General features: G+C 35.7%; 1 protein-coding gene across 2 annotated transcripts in view; it reads left to right on the top strand.

The window, feature by feature from the left end:
* Positions 1 to 532: 532 nt before the first annotated feature.
* The window catches only part of DNAH8 (dynein axonemal heavy chain 8), a 127608-nt gene continuing 106440 nt past the window's right edge, over positions 533 to 21700 (top strand). The window contains exons 1-12 of one of the 2 annotated variants that reach the window (XM_087952510.1): positions 533 to 655; positions 1228 to 1417; positions 2958 to 3121; positions 4667 to 4843; positions 6735 to 6848; positions 8063 to 8170; positions 10697 to 10798; positions 14718 to 14864; positions 15974 to 16171; positions 18075 to 18151; positions 19075 to 19174; positions 20537 to 20656. In XM_087952510.1, the coding sequence (XP_087808636.1) occupies positions 548 to 655; positions 1228 to 1417; positions 2958 to 3121; positions 4667 to 4843; positions 6735 to 6848; positions 8063 to 8170; positions 10697 to 10798; positions 14718 to 14864; positions 15974 to 16171; positions 18075 to 18151; positions 19075 to 19174; positions 20537 to 20656 (1605 nt within the window). In that variant the 5' untranslated portion in view covers positions 533 to 547. Of the gene's footprint in view, positions 656 to 1227; positions 1418 to 2957; positions 3122 to 4666; positions 4844 to 6734; positions 6849 to 8062; positions 8171 to 10696; positions 10799 to 14717; positions 14865 to 15973; positions 16172 to 18074; positions 18152 to 19074; positions 19175 to 20536; positions 20657 to 21700 lie in introns of those variants that run through there. The other variant, XM_087952516.1, reaches the window with a different exon arrangement.

Raw genomic sequence — 21700 nt, 5'->3', positions numbered from 1 at the left:
ATTTTAGAAAATATATTTGTTATTAACAGTCAATTTTTTGCAGTACATGAGAGATCAGCATAGGACAGATTTAAATTATAGATTGAGGGTAAATATAAGTTAATATGACTAGCCAAGGACCTATACATTTTGATTGACTGACAAGTTGATGTCAACTTTTAGTTGAAATTTTTGCCCAAGGGAAGCTGTTCCCAACCTAATCCATCAGTTCTTCCAAGGGTATGTGCACTGCTGCTGTACTTCTTTTGTACAAATCAGTGTATTTATTACATAGCAGTGATTTGATGAAAAGATAGCTAGGAAAAATTTGATACCCTAATCAAAGGAATTGCCAAAGTAATTCCACCGCAGCTAAACTTAGCCTAACAACAGCAGCAAAAGCAACTATTTATTCAACTGCCTTACTCTCAACAACTCTGGGCAGCTCACAACAATTGTGGAAATTATAATAAAATCAATTTTAAAAAGATAAAATGATTTTTATCTTTTTTTTTTTTCATTTCCAGAGTGTGGGAGAGCAATTCCAGGTATTCTGAAAGGAACTAAAATGATGAAATTGTACGTAGATGAATCTCATGACAAATTCAAAGGACAGTGCTTATATTTTGTACGTGCTAGAAATGACTTGCCTGTGAACATTAAGACAATGCATGAGGTATTTTTGTTTTCTTTCTCATTATTGCCTCCCATCAAAAAAGCAAGATCATCAAATTTGTAAGGAGAATAATAGAAATAAGGCCCATAAATTATAAAGAATCTTAATTCTTGGTGAATGAGTGCATAGTTATTTGGTTTGAACCACATAAGTACCACTTTTTTTTTCTTTGCTCTTGGGCCCTCGTGTCAGATGTAAACATTCAAGCCACATGGATTGCATTATGACATTGCAATACACACTTCCACATCTGAACCCCAAACTATCCTGTAAATGCCAGTGGGTTGGTGTAATGTTACAGTGTCTGGGTTTACAAATTACAAAAAGCCATAATGTATTTGTATTGTTAATGTATTAACAATACGTTCATAGAGTATGTGAACAGAACAACTGTAACATTCTTCATAATTTACGTAGAACGAAATACAAGGAGAAAAAATTCTCATTGCAACATAAATCTTTTTTTAATGAAAGCGTTATATTTATTTTTAAATGCCAAATATTATTGCATAATAGTTTTTTTGATTATTTCCACATCTAATAACCATAGTCTTTTAATCTTCCCTGTTTAGGACATATACTATTCATCATTGGATGGAAGTGAAGGCCTTTTGCTTGCCATCAAAAATACCTTGTCAACAGTTTTTCTGCCTGCTGTTCTTGGCACAAGCAATTGGGGTGCTTTAAATCAAACCAAGCAGGGAGAACTTGAGAAACAAAGTTTCATTGAAACCTTGAACAGATATTTGGCATTTTTGGATGGTAAGATCAAATAGATCAAACAGACAAATAAGCCGAGCCTTCCATTTTAATTTTTAAAATAATTGATAAGTTGTTGTACTGTCTAATATCTGGTTGCAACATATTATATCATTGGCTAGTCAGGACAGGACTTATTCCTATCCTGCCTAGCCAAAAGAACTGCTGATGTGGATAGAAAAGAAGATCTGGAAGATTTGATTGGCTAATGAATAGCATATTTTTTCTGTCCCCTTTTTAAAATTCAGGCATCTTTCTGGGAATTCACTAAAGATCATTAAAACTTTGTCCGATCATATTAAATGTATTCTCCCAAGTAGAGTTGGGAAGAACATAATACTATAAAGTTTACACATCATAGCTCTCTTGTGTCAAATATGAGAAGCTGATTGTTTTTTAGTACATGAAAAGTCATCATAAGACTGACTGAAATAATAAACTGGAGTGAGCCAGTATCATATGATTACAAGTAGGGATAACTTCCACAAATCAAATATTGTACTTGATTTTTGTGCATTTAACCAAGAGACGAGTCTTACTCCAAAGGCATTCCTAAAATTGTAGAGAGGTAATCTAAAGCAATTCATGTTTGCGTTATATTCACTGTCAATTCTAAGAAATTATTTGTCCCTGTATATCACATTCCTATGACAATCTGTTTAATAAGACAGATACATTGTTAAAACTTTCCCGTTGAGCTCCTCCTCTGGATTTTCTCTGACAACAGTATGAATATTCATTTTCTTAGATTTTAAGCAAAACTGTTGTACTTATATAATAATATATTAAGTACTTAATATGTTAAGTAGTTATATATGTGTGTTGAACCACAGCTCTTAATGCTTTATGTTTTCTTCCTTTTACTTTTTCGGTCTTTCTCCTCCCATTACTTTAAAATTTTTATCCATTTAATTCTTGAGGCTGTCTCTTACTGGACTCATCATTTCCTTTTTCTCATTTTCCTAGCCATGCATCCAGGTTAAACCTTTTTGTACCTTTCCTTTCACCCTCAGCATTTATGTGTGTTGTAGTTGTAGCTGTGTCTGAGACTTGCATACCCAGCTCCATACATTTTTATACTTTCTTGAGTCCTGAGCTTCACTTTTTGCTTTTGAGACAACCTCCCCCAATCCTTTGGAGATCTCCAATTCTGGTTTTCTTACTGACACTGCAACACCTCTTAAGGAGTCACTTTATCTCTTCTGTGATCTGCAACACTATCTCTCAGGCTACTCTGAGGATCCCATTTCTTCTGCTTCTGGCATCTTCCACTTATAACCCTGTGAAATCAGACTCTTAGCACTCAAATTAACTGCCTAGATTCTGGAAAGCTGCGGTCTATATATATTTGTATCTTTGAGGTAGGATTCTTCCCTGCCTCCCTCCCCCCATCCTTTCATTCATAATAGCACCACCTGAGAATGTTCAAAGGCTTGGAAAAAGGACCTCTTACATGTTTTTTCCTAGAATGCAAACTGTTGTAATGAAACAGCCCAGGAAACAAATGTTAGAATCTGAAAATGTTCTTTCTCATTATACAAAGGTGCTAGAGTGAGCATCCAGGGAACTGTTCAACTGAAAAAAATAGATAACATGGATTTTTCCAAATTCCAGTCTTTTGAGGAAGTGACAGCAGCAGCTGCCAACCCTGATATTATACATCAGTTGGAGGATGCACTTATGATATGGTACAAGCAAATTGAGCAAGTAAGCAACTTAGCTAAGCAGAGGAGTATGTATGAGAAACAGTTAGAAAAAAGAGCCACGAAGAAGGCATTTCTGAGGCATCTTTTTCAGCACAGAATTATTCACTGTGGTAGCCAATCACATTATAAAATACAGGCACAGTTCCTGTATTTTTATGTTGAGACAAAAGTCAATCATATTGTGGTCGCTACTGAAAAGGGTTCTTTAGTTTGTATTCCATAAATTAAATTCAAACTTTTGCAGAAGATGAGATCGAGGCAGTTGTTTAGTCTAGTGTTGTTGGTTACTAGTTGTTCCAGTCCCAGATTTGTAGTAGCATTGTAGAAGGTTGTGTGTATGATTTCAGTTGTACAATCATTTAGGGTCCAGTCAATATGAGGTAGATTGAAATCACCAAGAAAGATAAAAGGTATGGGCAGGATGCAGCCCATGTTAGTAATGTATTTAGCTTGTTTACATGTTCATGTCATAATCAGGTGCTCTGTAACATAGTAAGAATCGAATTGTGATATTTAAGGATAGTTCACAGATGATGGTCTCAGGAAGAGCAAGCCCTGGGTAACTTGGATATTTTTTAGATGTAAGGATTTTTTATAGAAGATAGCAACACCACCTCCTCGACGATTTTCACGATCTGATCGGTAAACATGATAGTCTCTTACTGTGGTAATGGAGTCGGGGGAGATGCATTGAGCCATGTTTCACAGACAAATATAATGTCAAAGTTAGCCATATTTAGGAGGATGAGAAATTCAGGTATTTTATTCACGAGGCTTCTTGCATTGAGTAGTTTGCATTTAAGGCCGGCAGTAGTTGGAATTGAGGTAGTTGGAATTGTATGTGTGACAGTTCCAAGTGGATGAAAACTGGTTTTAAAGAAGAATCTTTTCTAGACTAACCAGTCATTTGCTTATGTTGTGATTTTACCCTGAAGTTTTAGGAAGGTGGTTTGATCAAGATAAGAAACTGTTATTTTGTATCAAAATGAGTTGGTGCCACATTCACTCTTGGAGCTGTTGTAAGGGCCAATAGCCTGAATGATACACAACTATGTTTCAGCAAATCAAATATTATTACAGCCAATATTATATTCATTGAACATGGCAGCCAAAGATAGGGATTTCAAGGAGCTAATTTTGGATATCTTAAAAAAGCAGCAAACTATTAGCTCTGATGAAGATAGTGGTCGTGATGATGATGATGAGGAAGTTCTGATAGCAAGGAACAGAAGCACTCTGTTTCTAAAACACTTTTGTGCTCTTCAGCTTAAGTTGCAAAATGAAGGCAGTGGTTTCTGTGCTGGAGGCACAGGGATCAGAGTGGTGCAACAGCATAACACTGCAAGCCTCACCCTTTGTCTACATGTAGCTTGGAATGCAGCTTGGAGCATGGTACTGTATGCCAGCCCTCATTTTTCTGAGGAAAGCAGGCAGGGCCCGCAGACCCCGTTGGAAGAATGGAACAAAAAAATGTCGTGTGACAGTCTTGAATGGGACATAGCAACACAGACATGATATTTATCTTGTTCAAATTTAACATTGGCAGGTTTTGATTGAGAGTGAACAAATGAGAAAGGAAGCTGATGACTCAGGTCCACTTACCGAATTAGAGCACTGGAAGCGTATGTCTGCCAAATTTAATTTTATTATTGAGCAGATTAAAGGACAACCTTGCAAATCTGTCATAAATGTTCTCAATGTTTCACGTTCCAAAATTATAAAGGTAATTCTTAGTTGTTGGGTTTTTCATTTTTTTAAAAATGAGGTTTTAATGAGTTTATACAGTCAATTTCAATATATCCCCATTCTCTTTTTAAAATAATATAATCTCTATGAAAATCTGTGGTAAGAGGCAATACATAACCATCCCAGGATGATTTAAACAAGTTAAACAGGTTGGGCCTGTCTTCAACTTGGATGGGAGGCTACTAGAAAATTTTACTACCGTAGACTAATTTGGGGAGTTGAAAACAACCAAATTAAAAAAACACATTCATATTCTGCCAGGAAAATTACATGCAACCATCAAGATAAAGCTTCACTCTGTACCTCTTTAACTTCATAAACATGTTATCACATGTTTGGAGTATTACACTTTTTCCATTGAGTTTAATTGATTCAAAATTAAACTGCTATATTTGTCTGATGCACCTCTAATTGCTAACATGTATTAAAATTGTGACACTCTCATAAGCATGCATTTCAGAAGAAGTAATTGTTTTAATTTAATCAAATAAAATGATTACACAATCTAATGGTATGACACATAAATTATGATCTAGATGTAAGGGCCATGTAGTTGAGATGAGAATCTGATTCTCACATCAAAGTTATTTTGTAAATAAAGGAGAGTGCTTTCAAGGCCGAGTAAAGAAAATATGGGAGAAACAGATCCACAATTTAAAGCTGGGCCCTCAGATACATAGAGAGGAAGACTGGGTGACTGCTGGTTGGATAGCTTCTAATTCTCCACAATAAATCTACTTATCTAACATGTCTGCTTGGAAATGTGGAGTGGATAGAGTTTAAATAGACATAGTATTTGGCACAAAGCCTCGACTCTTCAAAAGTTAGGCTTAAATTTACTGCCTTGTGGTCTCTGTGCATGTCCTAGCATTCAGATGTAATGCAGATATTTCTCTAAGTGCCAGAATTGCATGTGACAGCAATATGATTTGGTTGACTGTTTGATATTACTGCCATTATATGGGGTAATTGGTTTATTTCCGAAAATTGGGGCTGACTTATGGCAACTTTACTCAGATATGAGTATTAACATTTTTTGGAAATCCCAAGTCCAACTTCTGATGACTAAATTAAAACAGTTTATAGAGCCTAGAGGTTTGGTGAGACAGGCAATGGGTTGCCACTCCTCTCAGCAGACAACATTGTAAGCAGATGCCCTTCCATTTTTTGTATTGCATTTCCACAATCCTTGAATTAGCTGTGTAGAAATGCATGAGTGCATTGTAACACCACTTCCCCAGTATGAAAGTGTTCCCCTTCAGTCTACATGAGTGCATTAGTATAGCATGGCAATATCCTAATATATTGTTATGCTGCCTTAGCACTCAGAACAACTTGCAAGTCAGCATGACTATTCTGTCATGGCACTAGCCCTGATATACATGATCCTGACCCTAAAGGCCTTCAGGAAAAATACTAAAACTTTTCCCCAAGGTGCTGGTGTCAGTATGTGGATAGAACTGACATGAGGTGCCTGGTGGATGATGTGAGTTTTGTGAGGCCTCAAATTTGTTTGTTGTTTCAAAAGTTTTCATTCTGCTCACTGTTCTTTCTGATAGATGGGAAGCTATATAAATGTATTTAATAAGTAAACAATATAGTCTTGCTGCATATACAGTATAATCCCTAGTCTCACAGTGAGTGCAATCACTGGTGGTAAAATGAAATAATTTTCTTTACATAATTTATTAATGAAATGTAGTTACCAAGTATTTGGATCTGTAGGATTTTAAATTTATGTATTTGTTTGTTTATTTATTTATTTATTCATTCCAAGTATAGCTAGAATGTAATTATATTTCTACTACATGAATTCTGCACATTTTATTTCAGTGTTTTAAAAGTTAAACATTTTGTTTTTACTATAGCTATGGCGAGAACTGGACGCCAGAATAACAGATACAGCAAATGAATCCAAGGATAATGTTAGATATCTATATACACTTGAAAAAGTTTGTCAGCCACTCTATAATTACGATTTAGTGAGTAAATTTTGAAGACATCTGCATTCAGTTTTGTGTATATTATGTAGTTACATTTTCTATTACATACATGCACTAAAATAAATGGCTTTAAAATGTATATCATAAGCAGAAGATTCTAAATCTAACTATAGTCTAGATATTCTAGTGTCACAAAATATCTGACTTTTAGGGGCAATTATTATTAATTAATGACTTACATCTTTCTATTGATACTGTAGATTTAAATTAATTATCAAGACTCGGTTGTAGATAGGAATCTAAAATAAGGAAGAAACAAACAATAATCCAAAGTATAACCCAGATTGAAAGAAGAACCTGGAATGCATTCATATGAAATAGAAAAGAAGATACTGTATATACTCGAGTATAAGCCTAGTTTTTCAGCCCAATTTTTGTGCTGAAAAAATCCCCCTCGGCTTATACACGAGTCAGATTCCCCTCTGGAAAAAAAATGGTGTGGAGTCGCGGCCTCCGGCGGCAGCGACTCCCAACAGCCCCAGCCGGGAAGGGAAAGGCAAAAAGCGCTTTGCCTTTCCCTTCCCGAGGCGGCGGGACTGGGGCCGTGCCGGCGGTAGTGACTCCTGACTCAGGGGGCCTCCAAGGGAGGGGAAGAGAGTGACTCCTGCCTCCCGCTGTCATCATCATCTTCTTCTTTTGGGTTAGTGAATCAATTAAACCTTTCATGATAGTGAGATCGTTTCCCAAATTAATTATTTTTATTTTTGAAATTTACCAGTAGCTGCTGCATTTCCCACCCTCGGCTTATACTCGAGTCAATAAGTTTTCCCAGTTTTTTTGTGTAAAATTAGGTGCCTCGGCTTATATTCGGGTAGACTTATACTCGAGTATATACGGTACTTGAAAATAGTTTATAATTTACTTGTTAAGAAGTTATGTTTTATTATTTTTATGGGTCTATTGTAAATTGCCTTAATGCTTCTTGGACTAGAAGAGTGATTCCAAAATGAAGATTTACTTTTTTAAAAACTGTTTGTTGAGTGCAAAGAAAATGGGGGACAGTAACTGAATCCAGAAATTTGGCTTTTAACTGCAATGAAAAATTCTTCACCTTGGCACTTCTCATTTTAGGCATTAGGAATTTAGACTTGTTCCGAAAACAGCCATCTCCCTCTTGCACCCATTGTCAGTCCCACCTGGTAGTTTAAAGTATGCCATCTTTCAAGCTCAATTCTACAAAATATTTCTCTTAGGTTTCCATGGCCCACGGAATACAGAATTTGATTAATGCTATAAGAATGATTCATAGTGTTTCCAGATATTACAATACTTCTGAAAAAATGACATCTCTCTTTATCAAAGTAAGTGCTTTTAATCAGAGGACTGGAGAGCACTCGGAACATAAGTATGTTGTGCAAGCCTCAGTGTTGACTATAGTTTTCTGTTATATACAGTATATTTCAATGTTTTATATCTGCTGGTAAGTGTATCATTAAACAACAATATGTATTGCAAGATCTAATAATACATATTCACTCTAAATAGCCAAAGGGCCATATGAAAACTCAATAGGTCACCTGAGGTTGCTCAAGTATTAGCAGACATCATTTTCCTTGGCTTCAACCGGACTTCCTCTCTGTTTGTTTTTTCACATTTTAATTTAAAGTTATATTTTAAAACATTTAATTTTAAAAAGGTGTCATGCTTGAAAGCAAGTCTCCAGCTTCACAGCCACTTTCTTGGAAAATTAAAATAAGCCAGTGCTATCTAGTCATCTCTTTGGAAGGGAGCACAAAGGAAGTGGGAGGGGAGAAAGGTTAAGCAGAGAGAGTTTTCTGGGAGTTAGAGATGTGCTAGGTGGCATTCTAGGAGACCAATAATGGGCTATTTCCCCCCCCTTGCAAACATTGTATATATGAACAAGAAATTGCTACTTACACAGCAGCCATTTCTCAAGAGCACTGAGGGGCACACATGACATGGATTTTATAACTTGTTAACTAACATAGTAACTTTGTACTTAAATATATCTTTTCTCTCTCTCTATTTTAAAATGATAAAAAACATTACAGACTGGAATGTAGGAAAACTTTTTATCCTATTGCTATATGGATTAATCAATAGCTTGTAACATTCCCAAACTAAAAAGATAAACCATAGAAAGGATGGCTGGCAAATATCTTCTGATAAGAGAATGTTTGTTAGTGCTAATTGGCGTCCCAAAAAACTTTTCCCTCATTAACATCTTACATTTTATACCCTTCTGATATCAGAGCTCATTTAAATGGACATACATAGAACATATTTGAGTACATGTAACTGATTTCCTATTCAAAGGGGAGGTTACCTTTATCTCATCCAATCAACTTTTTTCTTGCATTTTTTTTTTTTTTTGATGTGTTAGCTATAAAATGGAATGTAAGCTAAGGATCTGGTTAACAGATAACAGATAATCACAGTTGGAAGGGACCTTGTAGGTCAACTAGTCCAGTGATCCCCAACCTTTTTGACGCCGCGGCCCGGTACTGGCATCAGCTGGGCGCCGCGGCCCGGTACCAGCATCAGCTGGGCGCCGCCATCTTTTTTTGATGAAAAAGTGCTTCCGGTGACCTCACGGAAACACGTTTTCATCAAAAAGATGGCGCGCTAGCGCTCGATGAGCTTTTCCGGGTAGAAATGGCTTTCTACTCGGAAAAGCTCACCGAGCGCTGGCGCCGCCATCTTTTGATGAAACGTGCTTCCGGTGAGCTTTCTACCCAGAAAAGCTCACGGAAGCACTTTTTCATGAAAAAAAGATGGCGCCGCCCAGCAAGCCAGCGGCCCGGTAGGAGTTGTTCCGCGGACCGGTACCGGTCCGCGGACCGGTGGTTGGGGACCCCTGATCTAGTCCAAGCCTAAGCAGGAGACCTTACACCATTTCTGACAAATGGCAGTCCAATCTCTTCTTGAAAGTCTCAAGTGATGACACTCCCACAACTTCTGAGTGCAAGCTGTTCCATTGGTTGATTGTTCTCACTGTCCCCTCTTTGAATGAGAGGAATCTTTTTTTTATCAGAATATTCTAATAAACTGAATAAGATGATCTCAGTGGTGGGATTCAAAAATGTTTACTACTGGTTCTGTGGGCGTGGCTTGATGGGCGTGGCAGGGGAAGGATACTGTAAAATCTCCAGTCAGAGGCAGTATTTGCCAGTTCTCCAAACTACTTAAAATTTCCGCTACCGGTTCTCCAGAACTGGTCAGAACCTGCTGAATACCACTTCTGGATGATCTTCTTGGCTTGGTCTTCTCATTGGAAAATATTCATATGTGTGCACACATAGTATATTTAGTTGTGGAATAACTAAATGCAAGGAAGAGATGGTGTCACACTGCAGAACATGCATCTTTGTTTATTGTGCCATCAAAGGTGGAATCTGGTTCGGATGTAAATCTATTAGTATGACTTTTAAAGCTTTCAGGCACCCTCTTGTCTTTAGGATTTATGTAATAAAATAATGATTTTTAAAGAAGTTATTTTACTGTAAATTATACGGTTTTTGTGATAATCTCAGGCATAACACAATGGTTTAAGAACAGACTGAGACCGTAGTCTGATGCAAGCTTGTTTTCATTATAACATCTTGAAAGATAACAAGGTACTTGTAGGAATAGTTTCTTTTAAATTTTGGATCCCACTGCCCACAAGTACTGATGATTAGATTCCTTTTGGTTTGTCATTAGATAAGCAGTTGCTGTGAAACTGTGGCCATTTATTTTTTTACTGTTAATGGGACAGCACATCTAAATAACTAGCTATATACAAGGTTCTGGAAATGCTGAAGGTGAAATGCTGAACTTTGATATAAAAAACTATGTATATTTTTTCCTTTTTAAAAATACAATAGGTTACAAATCAGATGGTCACAGCATGTAAAGCATATATTACTGATGGAGGATATAGCCGTGTATGGGAACAGGATACTCCAACAGTAATTCAGAAAATTAAGGTATGTTTGTAATGTCGTATATATTTTCAGCGGTATTGTTTCTGCTCCCTACTGAATCCCTATAAAGGAATTAGCATGATTTATAACCGCTATAAAACAAGATTTTGGTTTTCATGTTAGCTAACTTATTATCATGAACTCTCATTAATGTTATTAGCTAAATTCATACAAAGCCATAATTTACCTGATTGTTTATTAAAAACAATTCCAATGTGGAGTTTTCTGCTTAATTAGGCCTCTGGAGATTTACTATAGTATTGCACTTCATAATCTTTATGCTTGGAAATTAAAAGAAATCAATTGTGAATTATTAGAAAATAGTAAGCATCTTGTCAATATTTTCCCTTAATTAGCAAGAAATTATTAGCAATCAGTATAGGAACCTTATTATGTAGGCTAAGAAAAAATTATCTTCAAAAGATTCTGCTTGCTTCTATGATCTAAAACAGATTTAGATTTCTTCATATTTCAGTTGACAGCATTAAACCAGATAAAATATTAATATGAAGATACAAGCCTAAAATCAAGTTCTAATTGAAAAGTTTTTATGTTTTTATTTATTTTGATTTGTCAATCACTTACCAGATAATAGGTATAAGCATATACATAATTATGAATACATGAAATGGGTACATATAAGAAAAATAAAGAAATAATAGGGCAGAGACGGTAGGCATGTTGGTGCGCTTATGCATACCCCCTACAGACCTCTTAGGAAATGGGTGAGGTCAATAGTAGACAGTCTAAGTTTAAAGTTTTTGGGGTTTGGGAAAGAAACCACAGAGTCGGGTAGAGTATTCCAGACATTGACCACTCTATTGCTGAAGTCGTATTTCCTGCAATCAAGTTTGGTGCGGTTATCCTTGAGTTTGTATCTATTGTGTGCTCTTGTGTTGTTATGGTCGAAGCTGAAGTATTCATTGACAGGCAAGTCATTGCAATGTATGATTTTATATACCATAATTAGATCAGACCGAAGATGGTGTAATTCAAGGTTTTCTAGGTCTAGAATTTCAAGTCTGATGGCATAAGGTATTCTGCAACGAGTAGAAGAGTGGAGAACTCTTCTTGTGAAATATTTCTGGACTTTCTCAACTGTGCTAATATCAGATACGTAATGTGGGTTTCAGACTGATGAGCTGTATTCGATGTTTTGTATGCTCTAGTTAGTAGTGTGATATTACCAGAGAAAAAGCTACGTAGGATTAGGTTAGCAACTCTTTTTTTAAAAAAAACAAGTTTTATTTTTCAAGACAAACAATACATAAATACACATAAACACAAAACATAAAAATATAAAAAATCTCTTTTCTGAAAGTTGCTTAATCCCGGGTTAAAACTCTTGGTACAGACACAAATTCAATTTCATATTCATTTTACATACCATTTCATATCTTCTTTACATTTTCAATTTTCTATATAACTTCTCCTCTCCTTTAAATTTTCTCAATTTTTTTTATCTCCTCTCAATTCATATCGTAATATTTATTATTCTTTGTCTGTTCTATTCCAGCCAATCATTTATTTTTCTTCTTTAAAAAAAAAGAAGTACCTCTCCTATACACTATATGGAGTATGATGCCTTTATCTTTTCCCCCTATATTTATAGTACTTAATATAAAATACATAACATACATTGGGATTCTGTCTGGTACATTCTAAAATTATACTATATTATCAAAATAATACAAATCTATTCATTAATATTAATATTCATTCATATCTAAACATAGATGTTTAACTCATTACTTTTCAATTAAATCACATGCTTTTATGAGAGCCCTATTTTTCAAAATTATTCCCCCCACATCACATATTATAGCTCAATATTTCATTGAAATGTTCCTCCTTCTTCTACTTCAAATCTCATTTCACAAAGGGTTTGCTAATATACCATCTTCTAATTATTAATATTAATAATCATTTATATCTTAAACATTTTATCCATTTCAATTGAATATCATGCCTTTGTGGGAGCACTTATGCTTTCCACAATTATTACCCCCCCCCACATCACAATCTTGAATCATATTTCATTACAGTACTCCCTTTTTCTTAACAAAAATTTCACTTGTTTATGTTGAATATTTTATCACATTTTAAACTACATATTATTTCTAATTTTCTATAATTACTTCTAAATACAGATATAAAAATGCAATCTTATGTACCTTTCTAGAATCCCATTAACAATAAGACTTATCCATTATCTCTGAAAAACTTTTGCTTCTTAATATCTTGCTCCCCACCATTAAGGCTTCTCATCCCTTCCTTTCTCCCTTGCTTCTTCTTCTCCTTGTCCTCTTTAACCCCTTGTCTCCCCACCTCCCTTTTATTCTGCTTTCCCCCTTTCTGTTGTTTCTTAACATAATGTCCCTTTTTCACCTTATTCTTCTCTTTTTGGGCTGTTTTTCCAGATCTTAAAGACCTCCGCTTTTTCCCTTCTCCAATCAAAGTCCTTTTCTCATCAAAGATGGCTTCTTCTTCTTCTTTGTCCCCATTATCCTCATTCTGCTTCACATAAATATAAACCGCCATTTCTATCTTCCCCTCCTTGTTTTTCTCTTTCAAATTTTTGATATATAAGTTCCAATTCATCCATAGATGATGCCATTGTGTAGAGAAAAGGTTTTTCCAAACAACCACCCAGATGATTTAATCAGAAGTAATTTCCAAAGGTTCCAAAATCACCAAACAATCCAAACAGACTGTTTCTTTTAGATACCTTCTTCTTCTTGACTTTCTCTTTCTGGGGTTAAAGTAATCACAAATCCTTTTCAAATATATTTTTTGGAAGTTTTTAAACTCTTTGCAATTCTAGGCAATCTTCTCCTTATTTTCAAATTTTGCTCAGATTTTTTTTTTCACTCTCCCTTCCCACTCACAGCCAAAAAGATTTTTTTTTTCCGCTCTCACTTTAGGAAGGAGAGTCGAACAAAGAAAAAAAACTTTTCCCTTTAAGGTATTCGCAGCTTGTAACTCTCGCAAGGAACAATAGATACTTAACAGCTTTCAAGGTTCCAAGTCACTTTCTCCCGTCTTGTCCCAGTTAAAGGCAACTTTCACTTTTCTTTCAGCTTTCTCCCTCCTGCACTTGCTTACCCGGCTGCAGCTTTCTTCGTGGCGGCCATTGCTGACCGCCGTTCCTCCGCCTTGGGAAAAGGGAGTTTAGCTTGGCTGGGGAGGGGTTTGCGGCACCCCAAACCCCTTGCCGGATCCCCTATCTTCTGCTGCCTCTACAGGGCAGCTGTATCCCCCAGATCCAAATGGATCGGGGGAACCTTGGCGGTGAACGCAGCAGGGATCGCACAATGGCAAATCCCTGCCGCCGCTGAAGGCTAGCAAACTGGAAGTGGATTAGGTTAGCAACTCTTAATGCCTTTTTGGCTATGTAGTTACAGTGGGCGCTAGCACTTAGATCATTAGAGATGAGTATTCCAAGGTCCTTTACAGAGCATGGATCATCAACAAGGTCATGACTATTCAGCTTGTATTTTATTTTCTGATTTTTTTTTGCCAATATGTAAGACAGAACATTTGTTTGTTGAGATTTGAAGTTGCCATTTGTTTGACCATTCTGATACATAGTTGAGGTCTTTTTGAAGGGTAGTAGTATTGTCTGTGGTATTGAACAGCTTTACATCATCAGCGAAGAGAACGCAGTTGCTCAATATGATCACAGAAGTCATTTATGTAGAGTATGAGGGTTGGTCCTCGAACACTGCCTTGGGGGATTCTTTGTAAAAGTTCTTTGTAAAAGATCTGTAAATGGTGGGCTTTTTTCCTACAATAAATTATATGTATACATTAGATTTATTGAATTTTTATCCACTGTAATCATAAGGCTCTAAGTAATCTTACTAATCACACTCTGATAGTAATTGCTGCATAATGTTGTTGGTTTTTTTTAACATTTTAGGACTGTATTTTTTTGTTTAAAGAATATCAGAAAAGTTTTCATAAAACAAGAAAACAAATTTTGGAAACTTCAGGGGAGAAGACTTTTGAAGTATCTGAGATGTACATTTTTGGCAAATTTGAAGCTTTCTGCAAAAGGCTGGAAAAAGTAAGTACTCTTTAGAAAATCCCAGTCTTTTGCCTAACTTTTCCTTAATTCTCATTGTGGTTTAGGATATAACACTTCAGGCTGATAGAAAGATTCATGATGAAAAAGTTTGCCTTTTAAATATGGAGCTTCTTTGGTATACTACAGCAAAAGTATGTAACAGCCTGGTTGTATTTCAAGCCAGGGCTTAGTGCAACAACTGACAGTAGTATAGACAGATACTAGAGATAGACATCAACAGTTAGATTTGGTTTGAACCTAGTTGGTGATTCAGGATACAGATCATTTCAACTCAACCTGAAATAAAGTATTTCATGGTGGTAATTCTGTAACCTAATGTGTGAATAAGTGGCTCAGAATGGAAATGGGAGGATTTTCAGAAAAGAATGAGAAAGTCATAATAAGGATTGATTTAAAAAATGAAAACTGGAAGGAAGGAAGGAAGGAAGGAAGGAAGGAAGGAAGGAAGGAAGGTAAGGATTTAATAAGGCCAAAAAGAAATAACTTGTCCCATCACTGCTGCTATCAAAGACAAGCTTTTCACACATGACTCTTTACTTAAAAAAACATTAGGCAGGCAATAAAACAAAATGTGAGATTGAATAAATTTTATTAATTCCTTACTTACTTCTGGACACTTGAGAGGGTCCCCATTGTCTCCAGGAGCACAGAATATATTTGAAGTGTTTGGTTTTTATAATATGACTAAATTCAGTGAATACTAGGTACTGAGCATACCTCAACCTGTTATGAGCTGCTCAGTATTGCTTAGATGAAATGGATGACTATACAAATCAGATTAAGAATAAGCATAAGGATAATTTTGAAAAGATGGCTTAAGATAAAATATGACAATAGTTGTCAATCATAGATTAATTAAATCAGTTCAGCTCTGTATTTTGTAATTGCTGTAATTGAAAAATAAAGTTGATTCTTTTCCTAGAAAAAATATATAAGTCATCTTAGGTGTACAGTATTTACAATATAGTAATGTCTGATTTTTTTTGTCTGATGTTTGATGATTTTGTGCAAAACTTTTCATTTAAGAAAATTATAATATTAAGAGAAACCATAGTTAATACTTGAAAAAACAACCTTTCTGATTTTAGATAACAGAGATGATAACAGTTGTTCAGACTTTTTCTGCACTGAATATGTCTACCATTGAAGGAATTGATATTATGGCAATTAAATTCAAAAATATCTACCAAAGTGTTCAAAAAAAGAAATACGATATTCTTGACCCACGGAAAACAGAATTTGATGTAGACTTTGCAGATTTCATGACAAAAATTGAAAATTTAGAGGTAGGTCACATAAATATCTCAATTCAACTCAGATATGAAAAATGTTATTAATTCAGATTAGGACAGGCTGTGAAGTTGTGGTTTCCTTGGTTAGCCTGATGATCTGTACTTGAACTCCCAGATTTGACAAGCTGTTTATATGGTTTTTCAATAAGGTTTGAAGTATTTTTGCTAAGTGAATAAATTTATTTTATTTTACTTTATATATGTAAATGGCTGTCCATTTCATACCTATAACTGGGCAGCTCACAATTAACAAGATGGTTCCTCAGATATCTTAGACTTATGCCATAAATGGCCTTAACAGTAATAAGCAATCCATTAAAACTGGCCCCAGAAGCAGATCAGCAACCAGTGCAGCTTGTGTAACAGTGATGTTACATTCTGAACCAATTGTAATTTTCATATACTCTTCTAGGATAGCCCTATGAAGAGCACATTGCAGTAATCCAAATGAGAGATGACTAGAGCATGAGTGACTGAGCCTTATGATCCAAAAAATGGTGCAACTGGTTATACATAACAACATGAAGTCATACAAAGGCTCTTCTAGTCACAAATGCCACCTGCTCTTTGATCAGGAGTTGTGAGTCTAGGAGATTCCATGTTGCACATCAGTCTATCTGGGGTAATGCAATCCCACCCATTAAAGATGATAAACCTCTGAAGCCTGAGGTATTACACATCCATAGCCAGGGTTCAAGTGTCTCACATACAGACCCTTTTTCCAGGCACCACAAAGGGCAGTCGTGGCATCACTTGGATCATCTGGGATGGAGATATAGAGTTGAGTATCATTGGCATATTGATGATAGCTCAGGCCATGGTGACAGATGTTTTCACCCAGCATAGTTGTTAAAAAGGAACAAAGAGAGTACAAAGTCCTATAGTATCCCATAAAGGAGCAGCCAAAGGCTGGACCTCTCACTGTCTATCAACACCAACTGAGACTGGTCTTGGAGAAAGGAACTGAACCAGAGCAAGACTCTGTTGCCCAGTCCAAATCCCCCAGTTGACTCAAAAGGATACCATGGTTGATGGTATCAAAAGCCATTGAGAGGTCAAAGCGGGCAAGGATGGATGCAGTACCTCCATCCTGCCCTTGACAGAGATTAACAGGTGCAACCAATTCTCTTTCTATCCCATAACTGGCCTGAAACCTGACTGAAAGTACACCAGATAATCCATTTCATCCAGGAACTTCTAGAGCTATAATAATCACTTTTTCCACCACCTTCCCTAAAAGGTTTCCTGTCATTTAAAACAATTAACCAGTGGAACAACTTGCCTCCAGAAGTTGTGAATTCTCCAACACTGGAAGTGTTTAAGAAGAGCTTTGGGCAACCATTTGTCTGAAATGGTATAGGGTTTCATGCCTGAGGAGGGGGTTGGACTAGAAGACCTACAGGGTCTCTTCCAACTCTGTTGTTCTGTTCTGTTCTGTCCCGTCCTGTCCTGTCTTGTTCTTTTCTATCAAGAAGGTGAGGACTAGACAGGGGTTTCTGGGCAGGTGGGATCTGATGAAGGTTTCTTAAGGAGGGGTGATATGAAGAGGTGGTATTCAGCAGGTTCTGACCAGTTCTGGAGAACCAGTAGTGGAAATTTTAAGTAGTTTGGAGAACCAGCAAATACCACCTCTGACTGGAGATTTTACAGTATCCTTCCCCTGCCACGCCCACCAAGCCACACCCACAGAACCAGTAGTAAAAAAATTTGAATCCCACCACTGGTGGTATGGCCCAGAAATGGAAATCTTTGCCATCTCTATGTACCTCAGGTTGTTCTTTCCTCAAACGACGACTTTACATGCAACAATATTATATTCTTATTCTGTGGCTGTCTTCCTCTCTTGGAAGGAATATTGATTTCTGAATTACTAATATTCAGTTTTGTTTTCTGTTAGGTCCAAATACAGACATTTATGGGTGCTTGTTTTGTAAAAATCTTGTCTTCACAGCATGCTCTCCAACTGCTTCAGAGGTACAGCAAATATTTTAAATTAGCATTTCACTTGGGTAAAGAGTGAAAGAAGAAAGGCTGGTGCTGTTTGTTTTCACAGTTGATCTAGGAAAGGCAGCCCCACATTATCCTGTTTCCTTTTTTTTTTGGTAGGAGGGTAGCACAATAGTCTATATCCCTCCAGCTAAAGCAAGTTAGATAATTATTTAGCAAGTTATATGTAGTAGAAAAACCGTAAGCCAATAACAAAGCTTAAGTTTGTTTTTTGATCAGGTATTTTTTGGTCTTTAATGTTATTCGGCTTCTTTTTTTTTTTCATTTGTTGTTTTCTTGAAAGTGCTTTTTGCACTTTCACCATAACTACTATGTATGTATGTATGTATGTATGTATGTATGTATATATATATATATATATATATATATATATATATATATATATATATGTATGTATGTATGTATGTATGTATGTATGTGTATATGTATATGTATATGTATATGTATATGTATATGTATATGTATATTTAAAGAACACATAATAAAAGCTACCAGATTTAGCTTCAAAAATTGAAATAATTACACAAAACTCTAACACATTGTCTTTAAAGGTTGTCTGGATGCCTGCAGTTCCTATCTGATTCATAATTATGATTAGCATAGCTAACAAACTGACAGCTTCCTTTGAAAAGAACAATCTTTATTAAATGCCCCTTATGAAACTATTATAGAAATGCATGCTGTAATAATTGTTTTTATCAATATAATGTGATGGGACCTTTGTGGATTTTACTACAACAAATTAATACAGTTGATCTTCTGGAAGCATAGTTTCTAGTGTTCTTATAGCCTAATTTGCATCCCTTGAAATAAAAAACCTTTATCTCAGTCTGATTATATCAACAGTATCTTATTCCATACCTCTGTGTATTTGAATATGAACTCTATAGGTTTCAGAAATTGAGCATGCCATGTCTTCAGAATGAAATTGCATATACAATTGGGCGTATTCTTCAGCACTATGTTGCCGAACTTGAATCAACTAAGAAGGTATTTACTATGTGTTTATATTAAACAGAATCTGTTCATTTGAATAGGTTTACTTGGAAAAATCAGTTTTAAGTGATAATTTTGTGGAATGTACTTTAACTCCACACAGACAAATTTTAATAAGTCATGTGGGGTTGTTATACACATATGTTTTTTTTCTCTGATAGTGTTTTATACAAGGCACATCTCATGGAAGAGAAGAAATAATTCAATATTAATATGAATAAATAATAAAGATAAAAACTTTATTAAATATGAGCAGTCTGTAGAATCAAATGGTAGACTTGCTTTTAAAGTTGTAAACTACATTGCACATATCTTCTAAAATGACACTATACAGTTGTCCTCATTTAACAATAGAAATTGAGATTGGCATTTCTGTTGCTAAGCAATACAGTCATAAAGTACATCAGATGACTGCATCACTTAGTGAAAAAATTCTGACATTTCCAGTTGTCATTGTTTAGCGAATCACCATGGGTCGTTAAACATGGATGTCACATGGTTGCCATTTTTGATCACCTATGGATTTCCCCATTGCCTGTGTTGGCAAAGAAAATTGTAAATGGCAATCACATGACCTTGGGAATGCTGTGATAATTGTAAGCAAAAAGACCAATTATAACTATCACTTGTTCAGCACCATTGTAAGTCACTGAACGTGTGTTCATTAAACAAGTAAATGCTTCGGCAATTTGTATAGTTATTCAAAGACCAAAATAATTAAAAGGATAATAATCATCTAATTTGCTTTCATAGATTTCACTTCTAGTAATGAGATCTAAAATTGTGAATGCAATAGAACAGGCAGAGAAGCACTGAAATGTCTATAATGTACTTCATTGTGTATATAATAGATGTTAATTTCATATTGCCTACTTTGCAAATGCTGGTATGCCAACCGGGTTGATTAGCATTAAAAATCAGAACAAAAACTGGAAATGAGAACAAACAAAATGTTGTATATTTTCAAAGCTATCCATAATGTGGAAACAGGGAGTTAAGGTGATTTTCCATTGTCATAGTTATTAGCAAGTAAATGAGCTCTAATATATAATCTTTCACTTGCATGCTTGCCTTTCTCTCTTTTTTACTCCCTTACTGAAAATTATACCTGATTTGTCTGGAATAGCTAAAATGGTCTAATCCAAACCTCTTCCAGCCTGGTGCTCTCCATTGCAGTTGGAAATTCTTGGAAATGTTTTTGCAAATATTCTTGCAAATATTCTGTCTGTAGCACATCAAACTGTAGAGGTTTGGTCTTGTACATTACATTCCTTCCTATGCAGACGCTTCTGGAGTGACTTGTAACTCAAGTATTAATGGCATTCTCATTTGACACTTGACTTTGTTTTATCATAGCTTTATCAGGTACAAAAGGATAATCCTCCCCTGGCTCGAAACATGCCACCAGTAGCAGGAAAGATACTGTGGGTGAGACAACTCTTCAGGCGTATAAGTGAGCCAATCAACTATTTTTATGTAAGTTTGTCATCACCCACTTATTGGTTAACAACAAGACTGACATATGATTTTCAAAATAGATTTCATAGTCCAGTGAGAATACTGCTTGATTCACCAAGTTCTTCACAGTCTTTCCATATTAGTGTTGCTGGCTATGAATTTTGGTAAAATGATTTAGAATAGCCTGTGGAGGGCAGTATTTAATTGCTTTGAAAGCAATATTCCTGCTATCTAGTTTCCACTCTGTTGTGACAGAACCATATTAATCATGGTCTTTAAGGTGTAACTGCTAGAAAACTCCAATAAAATGATTTACACATGTGGTTTTGTTTTCCTTATAATTCACTTTTGTCAGGCATCTCTTCAGACAGCCAAGCCAAACAGATTTGATGTTTAGGACAGTGCTAGGCATTGTGAGAAACACTGTATTATTCATGGTGGTGGTTGTTTTGTCCAAATTATTTCTCATTCAAAATTGATTGCATGTGGAAATAAGCATTTCAGATAGGAAGGTCAGCTATTCTTACATAGATCTGGATTATTTTTCTTCTTATACTGGGGTAATAAATTGTATTGATTATGCAACAGAATATTGCAGAATATCTTTTCAGACTTCCAGCTTGCTAGGTAGTCATGTCTTCTTTGACAGATGCAATAAAGAAGCTCCAATAAGCTAGCTTTTTCTAAAGTTTTACTTCCCTAATCCAACAAGCTCCCTATTTTCTACAGTTTTGTAAAAACTTGTTTCAAAACAAGGAAGGGAGGAACAATTTTGAATGACCCTGCAGTGTCTATCTCTTGTTATCTTTAATTGTGCTGAAAAGCTGCCATCCCTCAATGCAGCTATTAGTCTTACAAAATTAGTTCTGAGTGACATCCATGGAATTAATGTTAGCTTGGAAAGAATTTCACTTCATTGTGATTCTGGCTAAGAAGAAAAAGCTTAAACTTTTCCTCCTTATTCTATGATCAGGTTGAAGATGACCCTTTGCCCATTGCTTTCTATTATATATTATAGATTCCACATGGAATTTACACATTTCAAAATGACCTCATAGGCCA

The sequence above is a fragment of the Notechis scutatus genome, chromosome 1 (assembly GCF_049901735.1).
Source record: "Notechis scutatus isolate UNSWTSFEM ecotype Mainland chromosome 1, rNotScu1.2, whole genome shotgun sequence".
Taxonomy (NCBI): Eukaryota; Metazoa; Chordata; class Lepidosauria; order Squamata; family Elapidae; genus Notechis; species Notechis scutatus.
The sequence above is the reverse complement of the archived record's forward strand: the minus strand, read 5'-3'. Positions and strand labels throughout refer to the sequence as shown.